Genomic DNA, 24,130 nt, shown 5'->3' on the forward strand with positions numbered 1-24,130 from the left:
GAAAAATGTTTTCTTTATGGTCTCTTCCAGATTTTTAAGAATTGATTTCATTGGTCTACTATATCTTTGCCCCACCCCACATGAAATTATACCAAAATATCAGTAAAGGGATTTTTTGAAGGCTTTAATATGCAAGGACTCAGACAACAGGTGAAAATTTGATAGCAAAGAAGGGAAATTGATATTTTGGGAAAAGGACAGCAGATGGATACTTTTAGCCAAGAAAAAATTAAAACCTAAGTCTTCGAGTAAGAAAATGGAGAAGAAATCCCTAATAAAAAATAGTGGTTCCTGCTATGGATTCTCCCCAGAAAGTCTCTGGAATTGGAGGTAACGGCTACTTGTGAAGGTAGAAGATGGGTTGAACATAGGAGCATGGGTGAATAATTAAATTTTACATCCCGATTAGTAAAACTCATGCCCCTTTCCCTCTGCTCTCATCCCCTCAGCTTCCAGAATGCCAGCTGCAAAGCTGAACCATGCTTCCTCCCCAGATTTGAGGATTACTTTTCAGGGAAGCCAAACTATCCAAGAAAAAAGATAATATGGTTTGGGGTCAACAGTGAGTGCCCAGTTCTTTGCCAGATTACCTAAAAGTGAGGCTTAGCGAATGATAAGCCACAGCTAGTCAGCTTTTCCTGCCTTTATCTGACATGAATGAAGACCAAGGATTACCCAACTCTGAGGAAAGACTCTAACATGAACAATAGGAACAAAACAAAAAGCGGGGGGGGGGGAAGAGACTTGGAGAAAAAGCTTATAAAGAATAAAAGAAAACTTTTAAAAATCTCATAATTAATTATCTCAGAGATAAGAAAAAAGTTAGCATTCATGAAACAGCTATAAAAGTATATCCATGAAAGGATTCCTTCAGAGAAAAAGAAAAATACTCCTTGATCCTGAAAAAAAGGGAAAGAAATAAGAGGGTTGTAGGATAAAGCTGAAAACAATCTTCCAGAGGGAAGAATGAAGAAAAACAGATTAGAAATAGGAATGAAAAGAGAATTAGAAAACCAATCTAGAGGAATTCCAGAAAGCAAGACCAGAGAGAAAAAGAAAGGAGAGGAAATTAACAAATAATATTAAAAGTTTCCCAAAGCTGAGAAACGAGCATTTTCCCGATTGAAAGGACCAACAGGGTCCCTACCGTGATGGAAAACAAAGACCCAAACTAAGGTCCATTCCTGGGAGACTTCAGAACAGAAAAGGATCCACGCCAAGACACGTCACTGCGGAATTTCAGACACCAGGGCAAAACAGGTGTTTAGTAGCTTCCAAAATATAAAAGCAGGTCACACACAAAGGATTTGGAATCAGAATGTAGACTTCTCAACAGCCAGATTGTAAGCTAGAAGTAAGCTTTCAGTAAGTTGAGAAAAAAAAAATCCGATGTAGAATTAAACTATCAATTACTTGTGAAGCTAGAATTAGGAAACTTTCAGACAAGATTTTACCTCTCATGCATCATTTCTGTAAAAGCTACTGGATAACTGTGTTCCACCAAAGTGAGGTGGTAAACCAAGAAGGTTAAAAAATCAAAAACAAAACAACGACAACAACAAAATGAGATCCAAGAAGCATGAAATCTCGTAGAGAGACAAAAGGAATTCCCTGGATGATGGTGGATATTCCCAAGAAGAGTGAAAAAATAGATAATGTGACTGAATCAAATCAGGGGAGATTTTCAGTTCTATAGGACAGTGTGGAAATGAACGAACGACTGAATCACAGAAAATTAAGCAAACGAATAAGACAATTATTAACTATTGGAAAACTCTAAAGTGATATAATAAATTACTTGGTCAGAGGATAATATGAAGCTCATTTGCAAATATAAAAGTTACAGTTATAGAAATATAAGTAGTTAATATTGATTTGGCAGTTAAATAAAAGTAGATGTAAATATATTGAGAAGACAGGGAAGAGTGGAGTACAGGTGCTAAATTTTTATTAGGACATCCGCAGATAATACCTAATCTGGAAAGAATAACAAAATAGCAAAGTATATATATAATCCATAAACAAGTGGTAAGCAATACTAAAAGAGCTAAAAGTAGATGCCTCAGAGAGGGAGGAATCCAGAGCAGCAAGGGCAGAAGACTGATGTTTTTAATAAGTTCAGGAGCACTATTTTTCTCTTTAAACTATGTATGGGTATTCCTTTGATTAAATTTTAAATTACATGACAAAAGAGGTTGACCTCTACATTTGAAGGGGAAAATGATGTGTCTTTTATGTACTCTGTGGACCACTGGAGGATATCTGGGCTGCAGGCGGTTCTGAAGAGGCACACATAGGAAAATTATGTTGTTTTCCTCCTGTCTCCTGTTCTCTGTAACCCAGGGACAGAGCCTCTCCCTGAGTCAATGGATGGACCAGTCCATGGCCCTAAAAGACATAATAGGGCTTTAAGTGTAGGTGTTTTAAATATTTCTCTCCTCCTAAGTCCAAATTCCAAAGCTATGTCGAAACCCGAAAAACAAAACAATAACAAAACTTTAAGAGGAGAATGGAATAAATTGAGTCACCCAAATCAAGGGTAAAATGATCATCAATTCTCTGTTAAGTCTAACTATTTCTGAGTGCATTGGAGAAAAAAAAATTCCAGAATTGTTCAAAAAACTTTCTCCTGACATTCTCCTACAGATTCAACCCAACTACTGAGCAGTTGATTGTTTACAACTCTGAAGAGGTTTCTGAGCCAAGAGTGCATTCATAGAATTATCCAGGCAGGAAACAGGATGCTATTTTCTGTTGCAGTCCATGTGAATCTCATTTCAAAGTGAGGAGGCGCACCCTGGTAATACTGAACCTTATCTGAGCTGGATGTGCGTTCTCCTTCTCCCTCACAACTAGCCTTCTTCAAGGGGAGTATGAAACGCCTGGGGATGAGGGAGGTGAAATAAAAGTACATTATTTTAGGCTCTAGGTTTTCAGGCCAGTCAACTTCTGATCAGTCAACTTGAACTTGGGTTGGCTCATGTGTTTGCCTGGTCTGTCAGTAGAATTCACACCACGTCTGCTTTTAGAAATTTAGAAAAAAGTGCTGAAAAGAGTAATAATATTCTCTGCTGTTATTTCCCTTTATTTTTGTTGGAGGCCCCGATAATTAAATAAATTCCCTGAACACTTCCTACCACTAGAAAGTGGTATTTCTCAATTTCTTCCTAACTCTCAAAAAGTATAAAGTGTTTTTATACTGATATAAATAGAAAGACCATGTATGACTTTTCTGATGACGTGCTCCAAGACTGACAGCCGGTTTATATTTAGAGGCCAACTTACATTCAGAGTGTGGCACACTTCACTCATTTTGTAATTTTCAGCAAAGGTTGATAATACCTTACAGGAAATTATATTTTAAGGATCACACTTAAGCTGAAAACAAAGAAACCTCTAATCAAATTCAAATATAATCTTATTCTAGGAAAAAAAAACCCATAATGGGCAGATGCCAATCCACTCTTTTGCCTGGTATGAAAATAATAAGAGGAAGAAGAGAGAAAAATGTTCTCCCCAGGCACTCTTAGGACACCATTGTGCAAGATGCAGAGACAGCAGGTACACATAGTTTGGACTTGCTTTTTTTCCTAGATCAGATAGAAAAAAAATCAGACAATTTGGATCCTTCCTTTATGAACAGACCCAATTTTAGAATAAAAAAAATAAATTTTTGTCCTTTTTTGGCTATTCAACATTGGATTCCTCTCTCCCTATTAAAGGGAAAAATGTCATGGTATTATAGACTAATGTTAATTAGACTCTTTCTACAGTGTGCCTTAGGAGGTTTTCTCTTCCCTGTTCTTTCTTTTTTCCTGCCCAAGTTCCAAGGCTGGGGCTCCAACTTTAGTGCAAGTTCTACTCAATATCTTTCCAGTAAATTCTCATTCTGCTTGAGTTAACCTGAATCAATTTCTGTTGTTTGTGACAAAAAATCTTGATTGGCACCTAGCCCAGCCTCTAAATGGAGCACAAATTTCACATGTAATGCCCTTGGCTGGTGGTCAGATTGTCCGTGAGTATTTCCAGCCACAGGGAGCACCCTCTATCTCAGGGCCAGCTGTTCCTCTGCTGGCTAATTGCAGATGTTACCAAGTGGTTTTCTCCTTTGAAGTGAAAGGTGTCTCCTTTGAACTTCTACCCACTGCTCTATTGGTCTTTGGAATAACCCACAGAAGGTCAGCACCTTCTTCAGGACCCACCTCTTGACTGTATTTTTGAATGCACTCAAAAAAAGAAAACAAAAATCCAGTGGTTCCCGAAAGATATGATGCATACCACTGGTGGTAGAAGGCAATTCAATTACATTGAATTATACAGTAAAAACTTTATTTTCTTTTTACTACCATTTTAAGCCTTCTGATTCTATCAGAGGAAAATTTTAAGTTTGGAACTAGTATATCATTAACACTTTTCTAATGTTTGTCAACATCTCAGTTATTCAACAGCATGGGTTTCTTTTCATTATATCTACTTCCATGGAAAGCAATGCCAGTTTTCTACTTTTAGCATTGGTATAAGTTCTGTCTGTAAAATTCTAAGTACAAAAGTAAGTAAATTTAAAGAAAAACAAAGCAAATGATATTAAAGGGGATACCCTAAATAGAAAAATCATGGTGGTGGATGTCATTGACTAATGTTTGGGAAACACTACTTTAGAAATAGCTTGTTCATTGCAGAATAAAATGAGACTACTCCTTTGATCTAGACACTATATTTCATTTCTTAAACTCTTAGTATGGTACCTGTATTTTTTTTTTTTTTTTAGCAGTTATTTAGTATCATCGTTTATTAGGAAGGACTTGTCTACTTACTTTCAGTACCAAATGCTAAAAAATAATTTTTCTTTGAGATTCTGGTGGGCTGTGGTTAAAGCATTATGTTCTCCTTCATTCTTAGTTCCAGTGTTTTCATCAGATTCTTTCTTTAGTTCGTTATTCTCCTCCCAAATGAGTAACACGTTAAGGGTCCTTCTCAAAAGCCCTTAGCCCTAGACTCCACTGAGCAGGAGATCTGAGAATGTGGACTTACCTGTGGCATGTTCCCGTAGACCTACATCGAAGGCAAGTTTATCTGTCTGGGATCTTGATGTAGTCAAACATGTTAGATACTGTGAGAGAAGAACAGATGCTGGTGAAGTCACACTCTTCCACTGGCTCTTGATACCTCACCACTAGTTGGTTTCCAGTTAATTTCAACAATGAGCTGCGCTGAAAAGAGCTCGTTTATCTTACTCATTACAAAGTTAATTGATACAATGGTTTAAGAAAATACTTTTATAATACACTTAAAACCTCAAAGATATTCTTTCTGATGACCCGGTGATTTAACTATAGAAGTATATGTTTTAGAAATGAATTTGAAATATTAAAGATGCCTTAGTTCAAAGATACTCTGAGAAACTTTTAAATTAGGAACAATATAAAGGGAACATAAATGACCCGTAATAATGGTAAGGCTAGATAAGCTTTGATATTTCTATTTTATGGAATATTATGTTATTAAGAGTATTTATCAAGATTGTATAATAGCATGGAACACTGTTTATAATACATTGAACTAAAAAGTAATATATAAAATAGTACATTTATACAGTTAGCATGTACACAAAAATGTAAATGCCTAGCAACTAGACTAAAAGGAATTACACCAAAATAACAGAAGTTAACTTTAGAAGAGGGGTGGGAGAGGACTTGGATGATTCCATCACTTCTATTTATTTTCCAGCTTTGAATTTTTCTATGAACTTTAAAATTTCTCAAAATAATGTTTATGGTTATTTTCCTGATTATAAAAACACATGTGCAGGTACTTATGAATGATTTTTAAAATAACTTATTAAAGGAAAGAACCCCACACCCTGTTCCCTGTCTCCTTTACTGATGGGCACAGACACACATCTTAGACTGGGAGACAGGTGAACCCTTGGGATGTGCCTTCTTAGCTGTATTTCTAGTTTTCTGCAAGAGGAAGATGGAAAATCATTGCATTACACAAAGTCATATCTCATAGGCTTTATTTTCAGAGTTATTCTTATAAGGAACTAGCCTGTGTAGAGTTTATGTTAACTGTGAGTGGGATTTTTTTTTTTAAAAGAAAAGGTAAACTTAATTATAAATAATATAATGTAAGCGTTCATATTTCTACCAGGATGTTAGCCTGAATTTCAAAGTCCTGAGGTTCTGTTTATTCTATTTAGGTAGGTAAAGAGAAGTGTTAGCGTTTTATTTATCCTGTGGATAAACACAAGATTCTGAAACCGCCACTTCTCAACTCCAGAGACTTTCAGGGTATAAAGTTTCCCCACTCTTAAACATGTCCCCATCTCCTACTCAGATACACTTGCATTTGGTCATTGTTTGTCCTCTGTCTCTGCCATGAAGGACTCCAACAGATGAACGATCAGGCTGAAAAGGTCAGCTTCTTACCAGTGCTCAGGAAAAAAAAAAACACTGCAATAAATAAATTATTTAAGAGGCAGCTGTTGCTCTTGCTGCCAATTTGATAGTTCAAGCTTTGGGATGAACTTTGCATCCTGCTGCAGGTGTAGATGTATGAAAATAAAGTCTTGAATTAATGTATCAGTTTTCCACTAGGGCTAGAGAAAGACAAATCTTCCTTACACTGACAGACTAGCAATCGAGAGTAAACACTATTGGAGTTGGCACATACTAGTTTTGATTGAGATCATAATATTATTCTTAATACTTACTGCAAAAGGTCTGCAATACCTGTAGTTTACAAATTACATTTATCTAAAACATGCAAATTTTTTCAAGTTACACTGGGTTATCACCATTCTGATTAATTCTGGTTCTGGATCCCTGATTAGTAATAGCGGATCAGCTTTCTGCGACTACCTTGCCCCTATCTTCCTCCTTCCTCTAGATTAACACAATGCCTCCAAATTTTTCCAGAACTGAAGGCAATGGGTATCATTCAATTTCTTTTAGGTCGGTAAAAGAGTAGAAATGTCACAAACATCCCATTTTATTTGTTTTTCTTTTATCCTGGTTCTCCTTATATACTAAAGAGATCAGTTGCTCCTTCAGTCATTTTATCATTCATCCATCCAACAAATATTTATTGAGAATCTAGTATATCCAGGCACTGCACTTTAAGTTTAGCGAAATAAAATAAAAAAGACGTGGTTCTCTTCCTCCTGAAGTTGGAGACAGGGCGTCAGACATTAAGCAAATACAAATAAATAATTGCAACTTGAGGTAGGTGATGTGAAGGAAATGCTAAGACGATAATGTGCTATAATTAGTTATATTCCAATTGCTCCTGCTGTTTCCTTGGAGTTGCTGGTTTCCTGTACTCGCCGCCCCCACCCCTTCATTCTTCCCTCCTCCTTCAATGGTGAAAGTAGACCTCAGATGTGCTTACCATTCCGCTGAAAGAGTGCCTCAGGAGAATTGCATGTCCATAGAGCAGGGTCCTGTGGCCACCACCTTGTGCTGCCTGTGGGGATGACAGGAAAGATGTCAGCATCCGCCAGCTCTGGCTTCTCTCAGAGCAAAGCAGCACGAGAATTCTGGGAGACAGACTACCAGGAAGAGACCCATCGCAAAGCTCCCAAGGAATCCATTCTAGAAGCAAGTGGCCGGCTGGCGGGCGGAGGGAGACTGGTGATCACAGCCATGCAACATCCTTGGGAGAGGGTGCGTGGGGCCAAATCTCTCCTCGGAAATGGTGCTGCCCAGGATCACAGAAACCCGGAGCTGCTCTACCAGGCAAGCATGAAAATGAGACGGGTACCGCTTACCTTCCTTTGAAACTTCTCAGAAGCGTTCAGAGAGAGAGAAACAAACGTGATGTAGCTACGGCCTAGCGACAGAAAGGCAATGCGGTGGGCAGACATGCGGTCACGTTCTGTGCCGTGCCATCTTTCCCTCCAAGGCGCGTGTGCCTTCTGCCCACTCCCTTACCCAGGTCCTTTCTACACAGATCTCACCAAGGAGAGCAAGCTCTGAAACCCAGGGCTTTAAAAGGGCAACCAGTTACACAGAAATGGATCCTTCAGTCAAAAGACCATCTGGTACCTTTTCTGCCTCACCGGCAGCTCTCTGGCTATTTGCTCAGGGGCTGCCCAACAGTGGCAGAGGGAGGCGTGAGAGGAAGACAAGGCCCAACATGAAGCTCTTTGTGTCTTTTCTTATTTCTTCCCTTCATCGGATTCACATATTACTACACTGAACTGAAGAGGACAAGACAGTGCTATAATTCATTCTAGTCAGAGGTGAGTAGGTAGCGTGGAAAAAATCTACAGACCATTCTAGAATTTTTTGGCATCAACATTTCCAACCTCTTACCAAGTCTCTCCTCATCATGCTAACCTATTCTCAGAGACAGTCAGCATTTTTTGATCACACCCTCCTTTCAGGAGAAGATATTTGAGCATAGGCCCTCCCTCCCCAAACACGCATAAAAAGAGAATCCAAAGCTTGAGACAAAAATTAATTATGAAGAGAAATTCTAGCATTTTCCTTCCAGACAGCCTGTTTTATTCAGAGCTACAGACCAGCAGACAAAGGGCTGGCTTGGGGTTCTGCCCGTCTCCACCTCCAACTCGAGCAGCGAGCGGTGTGGAGGAAGGGGAGATCAGGCTTTGAGTAATGTTATTTTGACTCTATTTGGATTAACAGAACCACTCTGTCAAAGAGATGGTTTTTCATGTCATACAACAAGCCTAACGAAAAGAAAAAAGATAAAAGTGGTATCGTGTTCAAAAATAGCTGGTAACTAAATATAAATGCGACTGTGCTTTTTTCCCACAGCTATAGAGATATTTAAGTATTCTCCAGGCTTTGATACTACACAGGAATTACAATGCTCTTCACAATAGTTCCAAATTTCTTGAAACAATTTGCACTAACTTTAGTTTCTGTATTTACAAATGTGTCAACAGCTTACGTTAAAATTAGACATACTAAATAATTTTCACATCTTGTCAGTATGACCAAAATTGGCCCTATCCACTTGTGTTATTACAAGTTGATTGATGGTTCCCAATGGCTTACATTGTGGGCATATGCTCCCAAACCAGTCCTACGTCTCACAGTGAACTGCTAAATCATATTTCCTACTGTTAACCATGGGTCACACCTTCCTCCAATTCTTCTTTGTTCCTATCAACTCTGTAATGATAAGTAGCAAAGAGTCAAAAGTTGCTGACCCCAAGAAGTGGCATGGAGCAGCTTGTGCTCCTCTTCTCTGACACTACTAGAAACACCTCTGGACCCTAACGTCCCTTACTGATGTCCCAACAGAAAAGCAGAGTGACTAAAGTACCCCCCAAGGACCAAATGGGAAGTCACTGTGCAGAACCCCAGAGCCTTCCCCTCCGAAATCCTCCCTTCTCCGAGGCGGTGGTTCTTAGAGGCCGGTGTACATCAGCATCGCCCAGACTCCACTCCACACTGTCTGCTTCAGTTGGCCTGTTGTGTGGCCTGAGAATCTGCCTTTCTAACAGGTTCCTGGTGACACTGATGCTGCTGGTGCAGGGCCCATGTTTTGAGAATCACTGCTTCAAGAGATTAAGTCCAGTGCTGGAAGAGCACAGCAGCTTTTCCTGCAGAAACTTTGATAATTAGCATCATGGTGATTGTCACCCTTGGGCGCACACCATGTATCAAGTGCTTTATGTATCGCCAGTTCATTCTCAGCAACTTTTCAAGGTAGGAATGATGTCCCTCATTTTGTATGCAAGGAGTATGATGCTCAAAGAAGGTAACCATAGTGCCTTATGTCTCACAGCTGCTATGGTGGTGGTGGGATTTGAACTCAGGGTTAATGTAAGAACCTGAGATCATTTGGCTCTACTTTTTATAGTATGCTCATTTGATTGCTCTATGCAAAACCCATGTACAAAGTGCCAATAAGAATAGGCTAGGAAGATACCTCCTCAGCTGCCTCACGGAGGTGAACTGGTATAGCTGGGACTTAATGAGCTCTGAGCATATGGCAGGCACAGAGCTGTGCCAAGTGTTACACATGAATCATGTTATCTTCTTAGCGCTGCAAAATGACTATAGTCATCAACCTCATTTCACAGTTGTACAAGCTGCTCCATTTTACAGTTGTACTAACTGAGGCTTAAAGTGATTAACTTGCTCAAAATCATACAGGTTCCAAATTCAGAGCCAGTATTTAATGACGACAAGGGCACTTAACTACAGCTATACTGTCTTTCTGTAGTGGGGAAGGTAAGATTTGTGAATAAAAATCATGCTACAAATGGAAACGGCATGCCCATTAGAGAGGCGAAGACAGAGCGTTGGCATAGACTAGGAGGGTGGAGAGGGTGTCGCAGAAGAACTTTATTGAAAAGCGGGATCACAGCATGCTGGTAGGACTGTTGAAATGACTGCACAGTGAGAAAGAGGAACACACTGGGTTGAAGGCCCGGAAGGGGAAAGAACAAAGCACACGTGGGGACTCAGCCCAGCCGCTGGCCAGTGCCAGGTGGGTGAACGGAACAGCCAGAAACACGTTAGGACGCACGCGAGGGGTGGTCAGATCACGGAGGGCTAAGACTGACTGAGTCAGTGAGTGGACTCTGTTCCATGGCCAGGGGACACTGGAGTAGGTTTTTGAAAGGAGAGTGTAACAATCAAAGCTGGACTTTGGAAGGGACCCTGACTGCAAAATGCTGGAACAAACGGAGGGGTGAATGAAGCCCTAGCGGCAGAAAAGCTCCTTCTCTCGTTTCCATGAAACAGTAGGAGGGGTGGGCAAACCAGACCTCCCGGAGTCATCCTTCACTCCTTTCTCCTCCTTACACCCCACAGTCGGTCCAAAGCACCTTTCAATGCTGCCTTCAAAATATTCTATCTCCCTCCGCAGCACCCTGCTGCTGCCCATCTGGTCCCCCCTGCCGTGGGTGGCACCACATGCGGCCTCCTAGGGCCTTAAGTGCAGTCTTTCGACTGAATCCAAATTTTACAGAACAAATCCTTTAATTAAAAGGGATGAAGCAGAGAAAGATGAAGCTTTTCTTGCCTCCCTTGGTGCTTAAGAAAGAACAATCTTAAAATCAGAAGGCCCCAGGTTCCCCACCTGAGTTGTCGGTGCCTCCTAACTGCTCCCGGCTCTGCCCCTCTCCTTTCAGCCTGAGCTAACAGGGCAGCCACAGCCATCCTTTAAAAACTGCAGGTCACAATCACATGACTTTCATCCTCAACCTCCCTCAACCCCCGGTGGCTTCTTATCATACTTAGAGCACAAGTATAAAGCCTTCACTGTGGCCCCTAAGGCATCAGGAGTTGACAAATTTTCTCTGAAAAAGGCCAGATAGCAAATATTTTGGGCTTTGTGGGCCACATATAATCACTGTCATATAGTCCTTTCTCTTTTTTAAAAATTTTAAACATTCTTATCAAAATTTAAAAACCAATTTTAGAGGATTATACACAAACGGGCTGCAGGGTGGATTTGGCCTGCTGGCTGTAACCTCCCAATTCCTGCCCTACACTGACCTGGTTCCCTCGCACTCTGTAACTTCGCCCACCAGCAGCATGCTCCCCATCACTCCATGTGCTCCAGCCATCCTGGCTTTCTTCTAATTTTCAGATAAGCATGCTCCTGCCATAGGGCCTTTGCACATGTGCTTCCCTCTGCCTGGAATGTTCCTCCTCCAATTTCTTATGGTTAATTTCTACCCTTTATGCAGTTCTGGGCTCAGAACTCGTTACAGAAGCCTTCTACAAGAACAGTCACCCTTACTCTATCACATTTTTTATCATCTCTCATGGCATTTATTATTTTTGATATGTATCTACCTTCTCTCTCCCTAGAATATAAGCTCCATGAGTATGTTGTGTCCAGGCACATCATTTTTATCAGTGCCTGGCACATAGGAGGCAGACGTTAAATATTTCCTGAGTCAAAGAATAAAAAGGAGGTGGTCCTTTTGTCTCCATTTTACAGATAGGAAAAAAAGAGGCATAGAGAATTCAAGAAACATTCCCATCGTTGGTTTATAAGCAGTGGATGTGGGTTTGAACTTGAGTCTACTCTTTTCACTATTTGAAACTAATTCTAGAATAACATTCCAGGAAAGATGTGATATGCTACATAGAAGATCGTTCCTGAGGGGGGTCCAGACTTCGAGACTCTGAGACTTTATCAGGGTAGCAGTCCCATCCCTGCTACGAGCGACCTTGGCTGTTACCATTGGCAGAAGATTTAGTTTCACCTCATGGGATGGGGGGGATGGGTCAGGAAAAAGCTTGTAAAAGGTTCTGAGGCCATGTCCAGAGGAAAACTGTCCCACTAGATCATTAATTCAATCATCTCGCCTATAATTTCAAGACTAATTTTCATCACTGACATTTCTTTTGGTAGTTCCCAGAGGACACAGCCTCCTAGTAAGATAAACCAGATATAGCAACTAGAGGGGAGGGGGACGGTGCTTCTATCCAGCCACACACAAATGTTTCAAGACTGTTCGATCTCTAAACCACTTTCTTTTATGGTCTGGGACCCTAAATTCCACTTTGGGGGTTCCAGATCTAAGAAATATTTCAAAGCCCCAGGAAGGCTCCTGGCTGAACCTAATATAGTTGACCAAGCTTCAGGGGCCATGTTTCTGGGAGGTCTTGTGGGACACGAAGTCATTTTCTAGATGTGGATATGTGTGCTTTAATTTTCTGTTCTTTTCACATCTCACTTCTGTTCCACTCTTTCAGGCTATCAAAGAAAGAAAGGAGTCTTTCTAGGAGGTCACAGAACAACATTTCCTAAACAGACTGGAGGCTCTTTATATTGCTCGGAAGATTTGCATTTCTTTTGGTACAAATGACAACTAAATAATAACAATGCCCTATGAGTAAAAACAATATCTCACAGTAGAAATAAACAAAAACAAGTAACTCAGCATATTCAGTTAGAAAACATAATGAAAAATTCTACTAATGATTGCTACAAAATATTAAATTTTTAGAAATTAGGTGAGTGCAACCTTCAAAATGAAAACACAAAACTTTGCTGCATAAAATAAAATTTGATGACATGGAAAGGTGTACTTTGTTACAGAATGAGAATACTAATATTCATACATGCGGAGTCTCCTAAATTTAACTTATAGATTTAATGTAATTTTCATTAAAAGTCCAATAGGATATTTTGGAATTCAACAAAACTGCTATAAAATTAATCTTGAAATATAAACAGTAAGGAACTTTTATCCCGAAAAGGACCCATATTTTAGTAAATGTTACAAAGCAAAATTCATTCATTCACTCTGGTACTGGGTCAAAAAGAAGAAAGTAGCACAATATAGACAGTTCATAAACAGATATTACTATATGAAAATGTAGCACATGATAAAGCAGATTTTCAGCACAATAGGAGTAAGGCAGGATTATTAAGCACATATCTCTGTGATACGTGAGTAGCAAATCAGAAAAGCATTCAGTGAGATCCACAGGACACATAGAAAAAGATTCTCTATGGATAATAGAGTTAAATATTTCATTTTAAAATTAAATTCTAGAACTAGCATGTGATAGAATAAATAATCTACATCCTTTACAGACTTAATACTTATCCATGCTTCGAAGAAACAGATATGCTCAGAGGAAATAAAAGATATGATTGTACCAAAATTACTGAACTTCAGCACAATGGAAACACCAACATTCAATAGGCTACAGACAGACTTTGTATCACTATGACAAAAGGGTTAAGATCTCATTGAAATGTAGGAAAAAAACAGGCCTCAAGAAGTAGGCAAAGGATATGAATAAATGATGCATATCAAGAAAATTATAACATATGGAAAATATTCTATCTCTTCTAGTAATGAAAGAAATGACACTTAGAGCAACTTTGATTTATCATTTTACATCTACAAAATTTGCAAAAGTGGGGGAAAAACTCAATGCTGTTAGAGTTGCAATTTAGCTGACATGATCCTATGCAAGGTGGCACGAGTACAACCCTTTTGCAAAGCAATATGGTAATATATAAAAAGGGCTGTAAAGAAGCCCATAACCTTTGCTGTAACAATTCTACTTCTGGGAACAATTCAAGAGAATCAAAAAAAGTATGCACGCAGCTGGAATCAGAGCAGTGTAATGGGGGAAACAAAATGAACTTGGGAAGAACCTAAGTATCTCCACCCTCCCCCGCAAATTATCTAGTAAATCATGGGGCTTCTTCAGGATGTTCTATCCTGTAACCATTAAGACAACAATGACAGAGGCTATGTGGAAACACAGAAAAATGTTTATGGTAAGTAGAATACAAAATGCCTTCAATTATTTACATACATGCAATGATGATAAGGAAACCTATAAAAATGAAATACCCATTTTGTTGGTTGCAGAACCATTGGACTTTTTCCTTTTCTAAGCTTTTCTATAACACTATTATGTCCTCATCTCAATGAAAAGTGTACACGTGTGGGGTGACAACATCATGTTATATGTGTTTAATGAAATGGAGTGCTATAAAAGTATTTTGTTTATTTCTCACACTTTCCATTGCTCATGGGTGTGATTAATTTGCCAGGATCCTCAGTAAATACTGTACCCCTGAGTGGCAGACGGGGGAACATATCTAGTGTGTGTGCTTTAGGCACTGACTCTCCCGGTGTTACATGGAGAACCCAGAGAGGCAGCCTTTGTTCAAGACACCTGAACTGCTCCTTATAGCTCCCTCGGGCTCAGCACCAGGCCCACACAGGGACTCACTCCTGCTTGGGTCCCAACCCCACTGGCTTCCCCTCATGGACTCTTCACTTTGGATCCTATTCTTATCTCAGGGGACTTGGTCTTACACTCTTCCACGCTTCCCAAGGCTGCCTCACCCAGCTCTGAGATTCCAGGTCCACCTTCCTCACTTGGTCAGCAGATCACCCCCTTCTGGCCAAACTCTGAAGACCCCAATAAGCAACCCCCTGTGGATGGACAGGGCTGGACAGTGGTCCGGCTCAGATGACACTGAAGGAATTGATGGGGCAGTTTCCAAACAGGTCTTGGATTGTAAACGCCTGGTAACAGGGACAATTTTTCCTCTTTAATGATAGATAAAGAAGGACTTTGTTATAGTACATTGGAAATTAGAAAATTTAGCCCAGGGGTGGGAGGGGCATGTGCACAGGTTAGTATGACTTGTGATTAGGAGTCAGAGCCAGGAATTACTACACTGCAGCCATCCTAATTCCATGATATTAGGCGTGAAACTCTGAAGAGGCCAATGTGGGACACTTAACTTGCTTTTTCACCATCATTTTTGGAGCAGATACTCCATTCCTCAAGTGGGTAACTGCCAAATCATGCTTTTCTTGGGCTGAACGGAGATGCTGCCTACTTCCCATGGCTCTCAACCTTGGCTATAAAATACTACACAAGAATAAGGTATCGTTGTTTTAATTTGACACCTTGATTTTCTACTTATAATGGGATGGTTAATATGAATCTAAAACCAACAGTCAGAGATGCCTAAGCCACTGATTACAGAAAGCATTGTGAAGAGGTTTCCCCTCTAAGAAATCTTCCGAGTGAGTCTGGGGCAACCCAACCAGGACTGTGCAGGCCCTTAAGATAAATGCATTTGAAAGAAGGCTACATCCTTGGTGTCTTTCATGGGCATCTTGGGATATTGTTAAAAACTGAAGTCATGAAATAGCATTTTAATGAAGTTCAGAAAAGAGAGGGAAAGTGCAACATCTGATATCTCCACTTCCCCAAATTCAGTGTCATGGCAGTCTGTCTTGGTAAATCAGCAGTTGCCTTACTGAAAAGACAATCGCAAATGTCAGAGGCTATAAGGCACAAAAGGACATCCCTTTATCCCCCCACCAAAAAAAGTTGGCTACGTTTGGTGGCAGGAGGACCTTAGGCAGTCACTGCTCCATCTGCTACTGTGTTCCTGTAGGGTGACCTTGATTCTACCTCCCACACCCACAGGGCTGCCTGCTCCCCATCTCCTCATATCACAGGACGGAAGAGAAGAATGCCTTCAAAGCAGTGCACAGAGAGGCTATTCTTCTCTGCTTTAAGTATATAAACTTTGCCACTAAGCAAAGAAAACATACGCAAAAACCAAACAATCCATCCTCCACTACCCACCATGGAATGTCAAATTTACCATTCCCATGGTTACTAATTTATTGAATCCAGACAATCCTCTCTCTCTTGGAAGTGCCTAGAATTATTTTTCCTGGATAAGGTTGTGCAATCTCCTTTTTGTTCATGTCATTAATTTCACAGTCACATGGAAGTATTTTAGGACAAAAGCATGAAAGGCCAGAGCCTAATTTGAGAAGCTGTAAATTCTAGGTCATGAACATGATTTGCAGTAAAAGTCTGCACAGCAATGAAGTAGTCTCTTTCAGAAACCTATCTACCTGGCTTCTGTTTTGCAAAAACGTGGCCCATGGGGTAAGTCAAGTCTGAGAGGTGGCTCAGATGGGTTGGGGACTGCAGGGAGGTCCTGTAGTAGCCCAGAGTCGATTCTTTCCCTGTGGGCCCTTAAAACCAGGGGAAGAGCCCCTACATGGTGCAGACTGAAGACAACTGAGGACTCTCCTGCTCTCCAATACTTTAAAATAAGAGCTACTAACCTACGAGAATCTATGTAGATTTGTGCAACGATTTCCCACCTCTTTGTCCCAAACCACAATGATTGGGGAAGAAATTAAATTACTCTTTGAGGTTCCTACTAGGCCTGGGATTTTACAAACCACTGAGGAATAAAAGGTGGCTGCTGGGATGCCTCCTAATTTGGTGCAGGGCCATCCTGGATGCACCTGCAGTTTCCTTTGAACACAGATGCCACACGGGAGCCAGAAAGCCAAAATGGCAGCCCTCACACACACGTTTCTCATCATGGTGTCTTTCAAAAGAACAACTCGACAGGAGATAGTTGTCAGGGTATTAATGACATTTAGATTGATGACAAGTATACTTTGCAAAGAGATGAGGCAATTATTTTCCTCTGGATTAATTTTCCCCTCTTTCTTCCATAGCTAAAACATTTCCAAGAACCTGACACTGCCAAGTTCATTCGTTATATTAAAGGACCCTGTCAGCCAAATTTGTTTTCCAGTCACTGCTCTGGTTTTTGTTTGAACCACCCATACTCCTCATCATTCATCCAACCTCTGATGATATGGTGGACCAGGGGTCAGTTAAAGTCAAGACCAAGAGCTCTACCTAATCATTTCCTTTTACCAAATGTAACATATGATGAATATTTCCTACAAAGAGACTAACATTTAAAAGATTAGATTACCTTGACATAAAAAATTGAACACTGTCTCTGATCTTTTATTTAAAAAAAAAAAAAAGCAGTGTTCATCCTGGGGATTTACAAATAATAAAATAGAAGTTTTTTTTTTTTTTAATCATGAAACCCCAGTTGAATACCAGTGTGTGTAAACATCTCTACCGACATGGGCTATCAAGCAGAAGGTCAAATTGTATTTTGTTATCCGATCCTTCTCCCTCTTTCTTGTACTCCTTAAACCTAATTTTTCTTTCCTCCCAGATGTCCTATATCAACCAACCTCTATTTTCTTCATCCCTCTGTCCTTGATGTACTGGTTCCAGCTATGATCTCGCTGGATGGAGACTGATTTATCCTGTTCTCTCTCTATCCACATAATGAGCCTCGGGCCAAGTTTATATTCCCAAACAAAACAAACAGCTTGATTTTTCCTTGAAGCATATGAAGTGACCTTGGGTGGACAAGCTGATCCTCAAGGCTACTGTGTACGTGGAGGCCTGTGGACAGGTAGGAGAGCAGGTGCCCCTAATACTTCATACCTGTGCATGGACCATAGGCTCTTCTGAGGGTAATGACATTATTCTTCTGAACCTCTCATGGGTTCATTTTAGAGAAGTGGCCCTCAGTCCTAGTTACAGACCTGAATAAACAGTGGAGCTTTAAAAATGAACACAAAACAAGAAATAAACCCATAAACACTGGGCCATTTTCATAAAATTCTGATTTGGTGGGCCCAAGGTGGGGCCCAGGCTCCCAGGTAATTCTGACACACAGCTGGGCTTGACAGCCACCCTCTGGGACTTCCCCAGCCACGCTGGACCCTTCATCCAAGTAATCAGTATGATGCTCACAGTCAGTAAGTACTTCCCTTTCTCAGAACCATCCTTTTGGACCAGTGATAACTTTCCTTTAGTATTCCTCCAGAACCTCAAAGAAGCAAAGAACACACATGATTGCTTCCCCTTGCCCTTGATAGCTTAGGGCTAACGTTTGATTCTCCCTGCCTCTCTCTCAGCTCTGCTGTCATATATGTGATAGACACAAATCCCTACTATAAGATCTATGTGTGGTGAGGACTCCCGATAACCCAAGCTTAACAGAGGAAGGGTTCCAGGCCAACCATGCTTTCCCCCAGATCCACCCATTTTCACAACATCAAAGGTCAGCTGGACCCTTTCCTAAACCAACACACACATACAATCTGAACCTCCCTACTCACCTGTCTGGACTCTACAGGCTGCGAAGAGATAGAGTTAATAGCAAAGAAAAAAGCAGGTTAGGAGGAAAGGGACTTGCACTATTTCTGCTCTTACTACTTCGTCACCCCTCTCTTGAATCATTCATCTCTGATTTTATGTTCTCACTCTGGTTCCTGTGCCTTGCAGATCTGTGGCCCTTAAGGGTGCACTTCAGCATTCTGCATTCTTATTTACAACATTCTACTTTTCTCTTTGTATCTGCAGGGTTAGTATGTCTCCGAGTTGTTTGGAGTTGTCTAATACTCGTTCGGTGCTATTCACATGGCTGCTTTCCAAAGCCCACCTTTCAGAGGCCTGGCTTAGATCCAAGTGTTCCTCCCATCCAGTAGCTCTTCTGTCAAATGGAAAAATAAAAGCTAAAATAAAAAAAAGTCTCCTCTGCTGATCTGTGAATGGAAGCTGGGACCTGAACAGAGTAAGCACCATCTGATGTATTTTCTCCCCATTGTGCAGGGAGCAAATGTATCACCCATGCGGAGGATAACCTACTGGGGCTGACAGTGCAACCTGACTTCCCCTGAGCTGCACGACACTGTGGAGGCTTTGTGGCAAGGGACGAAGGTATATCAAAAGTAGCACCTGCAGAGCCCCTGTGAGAACAGGAAGAGGAGAAAGAGAAGAGGAGGCCGGCTCAAAAACACCAAACACAGTTCACAGTTTGAAAAAAAATTCCACAAAATTAATAAAACTAAATCTCAGTTGTGTTGATGTTTGCCTCCTTCAATGGATGGAGACAAAAAATAAGTCATTCGGTTCCCCAGGGGTTGGCGGTTACAATTAATGTAACGTGATGGCTTGGTGCCAAAAAGAACATTGTCACTGATCTGGGCTCTTTCCACAGGGAGAGATCATGTTGACCAGGAATCATCTTCAGAAACCTGAAGAAGCAAATACGTTCTCTAAGAGCAGCAGTGCATGATGGTCCCCAGTAAGAGAGAAAGCCAGAGGGACAGACAGACTGACTCGAGCCAGGGCAGAGGATACAAATCACTAAGAACTGTATCACTGTCGGGTAACCAATATGCATCTATGGCTGTTTCTGCAGCTTGAAGAATCAAGGAGGAAGATCTTCCTTGACACCCTAGAAATCTGTGCCATGAAACCAGAGGATGGAAAAGACACACAGTAGGTGCTCCATAAATGCTTTTTAAACAAATGAATGGAGAAAGGACAAGCACAGTACAACAGAGCTAAGGACCACAGGAACTGTGTTACCTCAAAGAGAAAAAACTAATTGAATAAGCTCTCATATTTAAGTAAGACAGGAAAAATAAGGGAGGCTAGAACTATATTGGAATTATCAATGTGAACTTTAAATTCATGTTCCTCATAAAAATAAGTATTGGGTCTCACTTTGCCACTAAGGTGATTTAAGTAACCTCTCTTCTGGTATCATGCTATCTCCTCCAATCTCAGGCCAACCGAGTTTGCCTTGAGCCTGGTCACGGTGGGGGCAATGAAATACACATCCTTAATGCCAGAGTTTGGTTTCTAATATTATCTCCGTGAAAAGCAACTAGGGATAAAGAGTTATCCAATTTCATGTTTTGTGATAGAAAAATTAAGATGGAACTGGGCCACCTTGCTGCCTGCAAGGAAGCAGGGTGCCCTCAAAGATACCAGCGGCAATGCTAAAAAGGTTAATTCGAGCTCCCTTGGACCAAGCAAGGAGGATGTCAGCATCCAAGAGAAAATGTAACTGTATTTTGGAACATGGCAGATGTTTTAAAAGAGATGTGAATCTGAGATGATACTAAAGCAGAAACGGGTGGCACATTGTGTGAGATGGTCACTGTACTGCCCATGGGAGCTTCCAGTAAGTACAGTGCTACAGCAGGGACTCTTAGTTCAAATTATGACAGTCCTATTAGAAAAGCTATTTAGAAGGTGGGAGAACACTGAGTAATGTGTTTGGCTCTTGCTACCAATTTTGTTAACATGGTGACCCAGGTTATTCCTTACTGGTGAACTACCATGGTGATAATATTTTTAAAGCCAGTCTGAAAAAAATCACAGGGGCTCCATCTGGGACAGAATGCTGTGCGAGTTCCATGGGTTACAAAATTCATGGTCTGAAGCCAGCTGGACCTCACCTTCAGGGGACTTTGGAAACACCAGGGGTAGCATGTTATCTGACTCAGCGTTCCCCTTTGTTTGGAACCCACTAGAATTTGTAAGGAAAAATGGGATTTGGCCTAAGACTCTTTTCCTAGATCAAGTGAGTACATTTAGAGCACATATTATAGATATAGGAGTCTTTTGGTTTAAAGGGATAAACGTGTATATGTGTTAAAATCAGGATCATTTTGGGGTAGATACACCTGTGTTTTGTGCTAGAACCTGAGGATAATTTAAAGTAGCCCTTATTGAAACATGGGGGAAGGTGGAATATGGACGCCTCTTTCTTATTTTAGCACATTTTGCAAAATGTAGCAATTGGGACCTGATTCTTCAGAAGAAGGGATGGAAGCAATTGGTTTTTTAAACATAGTTTAGTACAAGAAATCAAACTAATAGGGGCTTTTTAGTCTGTTAGAATTATATTTTAATAACAGAGTACCACGGGAGAAAAAGAAGTGAAATTAAAAAAGACACAAATTCCTTTTAAATAGGGGGATAAGTTTAGAAAAACAAGTATGAATGTGGGGAAATGCTAAGTGACATCTATTACACACACAAAAGAAAAAATCCCAAGGTTAATAGCATTAAAATGAAGTTAGTATATTCAGAAACAAGTATGCAAGTCATTGAGTCCTTATGGATAGACAAATGGAGAAAGGGACTGGCAGAACAGAGGAATGTTTTGCATTCATGCAAGCACAAAAAATTAGAAAAAATTTTAAAATCCCTGCAAGTATCAAAAACAACAAACCAGTTAGAAACGGATCTACTTGGACCAGGGATTCAGCACAGTGAACTTAGCATTCCTGGTTGCCCTGGGAACAGCTCAATCTAATAAAAAATTGCAAATGCAATAAATAGTGTTAGCAGTGGCCTACATAGCTCCACTTGGGGAAAGATATAGTAAGGCATTTAGAAGGGATTTGTGCCACAGGAAAAGATTGACTTGATGAGAAGAGGAACTAGAGTTCCATATAACAGGTTAACTTGAGACTACTTTCTTGAGAGCACCTGGGAATGCTGCAGACCTGCTGTTTCTCCCACTGACTTTATCTGTATAGTTGATAAATCAAGGATCTGCACATCCTTGTTGCCTCACCTGCTCTATAGAGTCCACGTGGCTGCCTGGAAGAAACAATGAACTGGGAAACGGCAGCTGCTCATTCTCCTGGTGACCCATGTCAACTGCCTGGGGTTGGAGAATCATGACTGCTGCTCTTTAGACTGTTTCCAGGCCCATAGTATTGCTCAGGGGGGCAGGTTTTAGGGATCAGCACCACAGCTCTCTCTGCTTGACTGACTAATGATGCCTCGGCAATTACAATTCAGTTATCTGTACTCATGGAAAACAAAATCTGGAGATTTTCACTGATTCGATCTCTACAAATTATATGACTGTGTTAAATTATTCCATGTACCCTGAGACTATTTACATCAATAAATTTATTTAAAATAATCTGGAGAATTTTGTACCCTAGTAGTAATTCTGAAAATTCCTAAAACCAAGTTATAACTTTAGAAAGTAAGCTGTAAAGATATGTACATAGTAAACAAACAAAAACAACAATGTATTCAACTCACCTTTCTAATATCTCATCAAAGACATGAAAACAGATATTTTCAAGAATGGTTCCACGATGAATTTCCACCTCCGGCCCCATGCCCACCCAGAGAACAGGACTCAGAGGGGTTGGCCAAGAGGAAGGGCCTTCTGAAGCAAGTTCCCACAGGCTGTTCTTGAGAGGAAACCTTCGTGGTGCTGGCCTCACTGAGGCCGGATCAGCTCTCAGTTCACTCTTTTGAAACATCCGGTTCTCCTGCCCTCCACCCTCCGCCTTATCAAGGATGAGCAGCTGAGAAATGGCTGGGGCTCGTCGCCCCCAGCTGCATGTCCTTAACTGAGATGGCAGCAGGTGATTCTTATTAACGTGCTGGTGCCAATGCCTGTTTCTCGCTCAATAACAAAAACAAAAAGAGGCACAACTGGTGCCCAAAACTCGGAGCACACTTCCCATCCATCACAGGGATGGGACCTAGAGTTATCTGCAAAAAGAGATGTGAATAACTGCAACCAACAAGGGCATTGACTATCAGGGTTTCACTAAGAAAATCTTTTTTTAAAGCAACAGCTTTTAAATCAAAACACGTGTCCCGTGTTTGGGCAAAACTACTTAGAACGTGGAATCCACGAGCTACATACAAGAATAGGCCTTACAAGTTAACACGTTCAAGAACCAGTACAATTTCAACAACAGGAGCGAAACTGATAACATAGTAAGGGCATTAAAAAACCCAGTTTTCCTGATGATTATGAATTCTTCATCATGGTTAGACACTGGTCCTGGGACAGATGTTTAGGAGCCACTAATTTAGTTCAGAGCCCACATTTTGCAGATGGAGACAATAAGGCCCACCCAGAGAGTGGCAGTGACAAGGCCACAATGTCCAGCTCCTGCCTACCCCAGCACTTTCCTCCCTCTCACCAGAGCAACATTTTGCAACACGGAAAGGAGGCTCAGCACCTTCCCCATCTCCCACCTCACTACAAGCCCAAGTACATGTATTAGCTGCAGGAGGAGACACCAGGTGACAACAGAAGCATCTGCCTCCAGCTTTCCTCTTACTTTGCAGGTGACCACTGTAGCCCTCTGCAGAGCAGGAGTCATTTTTACACCACGGGTCTCCTAAAGCTTCTTGTTCTCCTTCCTGCTTTCTTTCCATTGATTCCACTTCACCATTTCAGCTTCTTCCATTCTAACACCAGACAGTGGTAATCACAGGGTTGGGGTGTTTTCACAGGGTTTTTACTCAAGTAAGGATTAAAACGCCAGCTGAGATCAGGGTTTCTCTAGAATCAAGTTATTTTTTCTTTACCAGAATATCCAAATTGGTGCTTTTATTAAACTTTCATGAAATGGAAATAAGTTGAAGTTTGCTCTAGTTCATTCCATTCTCCCTACAAATATATAATTTAAACTCTGATAGTTATTAAAAGTGAATTACATGATCAAAGGGAAAGTATAATAAATAAACTGAAGGGTTTCTGATCTCCTAGGATTTCTTAAATTCCAAATGTGCTGCATTTTTGAATGGTAAGCAGCTGTCTGAAAACAAAAGGTTTCCCCTAAATTCAAATATCTTACAGTTTCGGATTAAAACATGTTCCCGAAAATGCAGCTGAAATCTGTTTTTACAGATTTCCTATCTCTTTCTCTCCCCCAACTAAAGCTATTCTAAAAACATTCAGCAAAGCTCTCATCAAAACACCCCTCTGAATAATAAACTATTTACCTACATATAATGTGCTAGAGAAAGCTTAGACACCCCAGTCCCTTCTCACCCCCCAAGAAACTTTAATGAAAATGTTTAAATTTTTTAGAATTAAAATGTGAAAAACAACCAACAACAACAAAAAACAAACACCTTGAGTCCAGCCATGGGGACAAAGCTCAAGCTCACTAAGATAGCGGGAATCATTATGACAAGACTATACTAGCAAAGCATTCCGATGT

At 40.7% G+C, this 24,130-nt stretch overlaps 1 protein-coding gene across 1 annotated transcript in view; it reads right to left on the reverse strand.

The window, feature by feature from the left end:
• The window catches only part of RYR3 (ryanodine receptor 3), a 393,465-nt gene that overhangs the window by 312,740 nt on the left and 56,595 nt on the right, over positions 1-24,130 (reverse strand). The window contains exons 4-5 of the mRNA XM_012649115.1: positions 7,390-7,464; positions 5,032-5,110 (exon numbers count right to left, since the gene is read on the reverse strand). Coding sequence (XP_012504569.1) covers positions 5,032-5,110; positions 7,390-7,464 — 154 coding nt within the window. The remainder of the gene's footprint in view (positions 1-5,031; positions 5,111-7,389; positions 7,465-24,130) is intronic.

The sequence above is a fragment of the Propithecus coquereli genome, unplaced genomic scaffold (assembly GCF_000956105.1).
Source record: "Propithecus coquereli isolate 6110/MARCELLA unplaced genomic scaffold, Pcoq_1.0 Scaffold3, whole genome shotgun sequence".
NCBI lineage: Eukaryota > Metazoa > Chordata > Mammalia > Primates > Indriidae > Propithecus > Propithecus coquereli.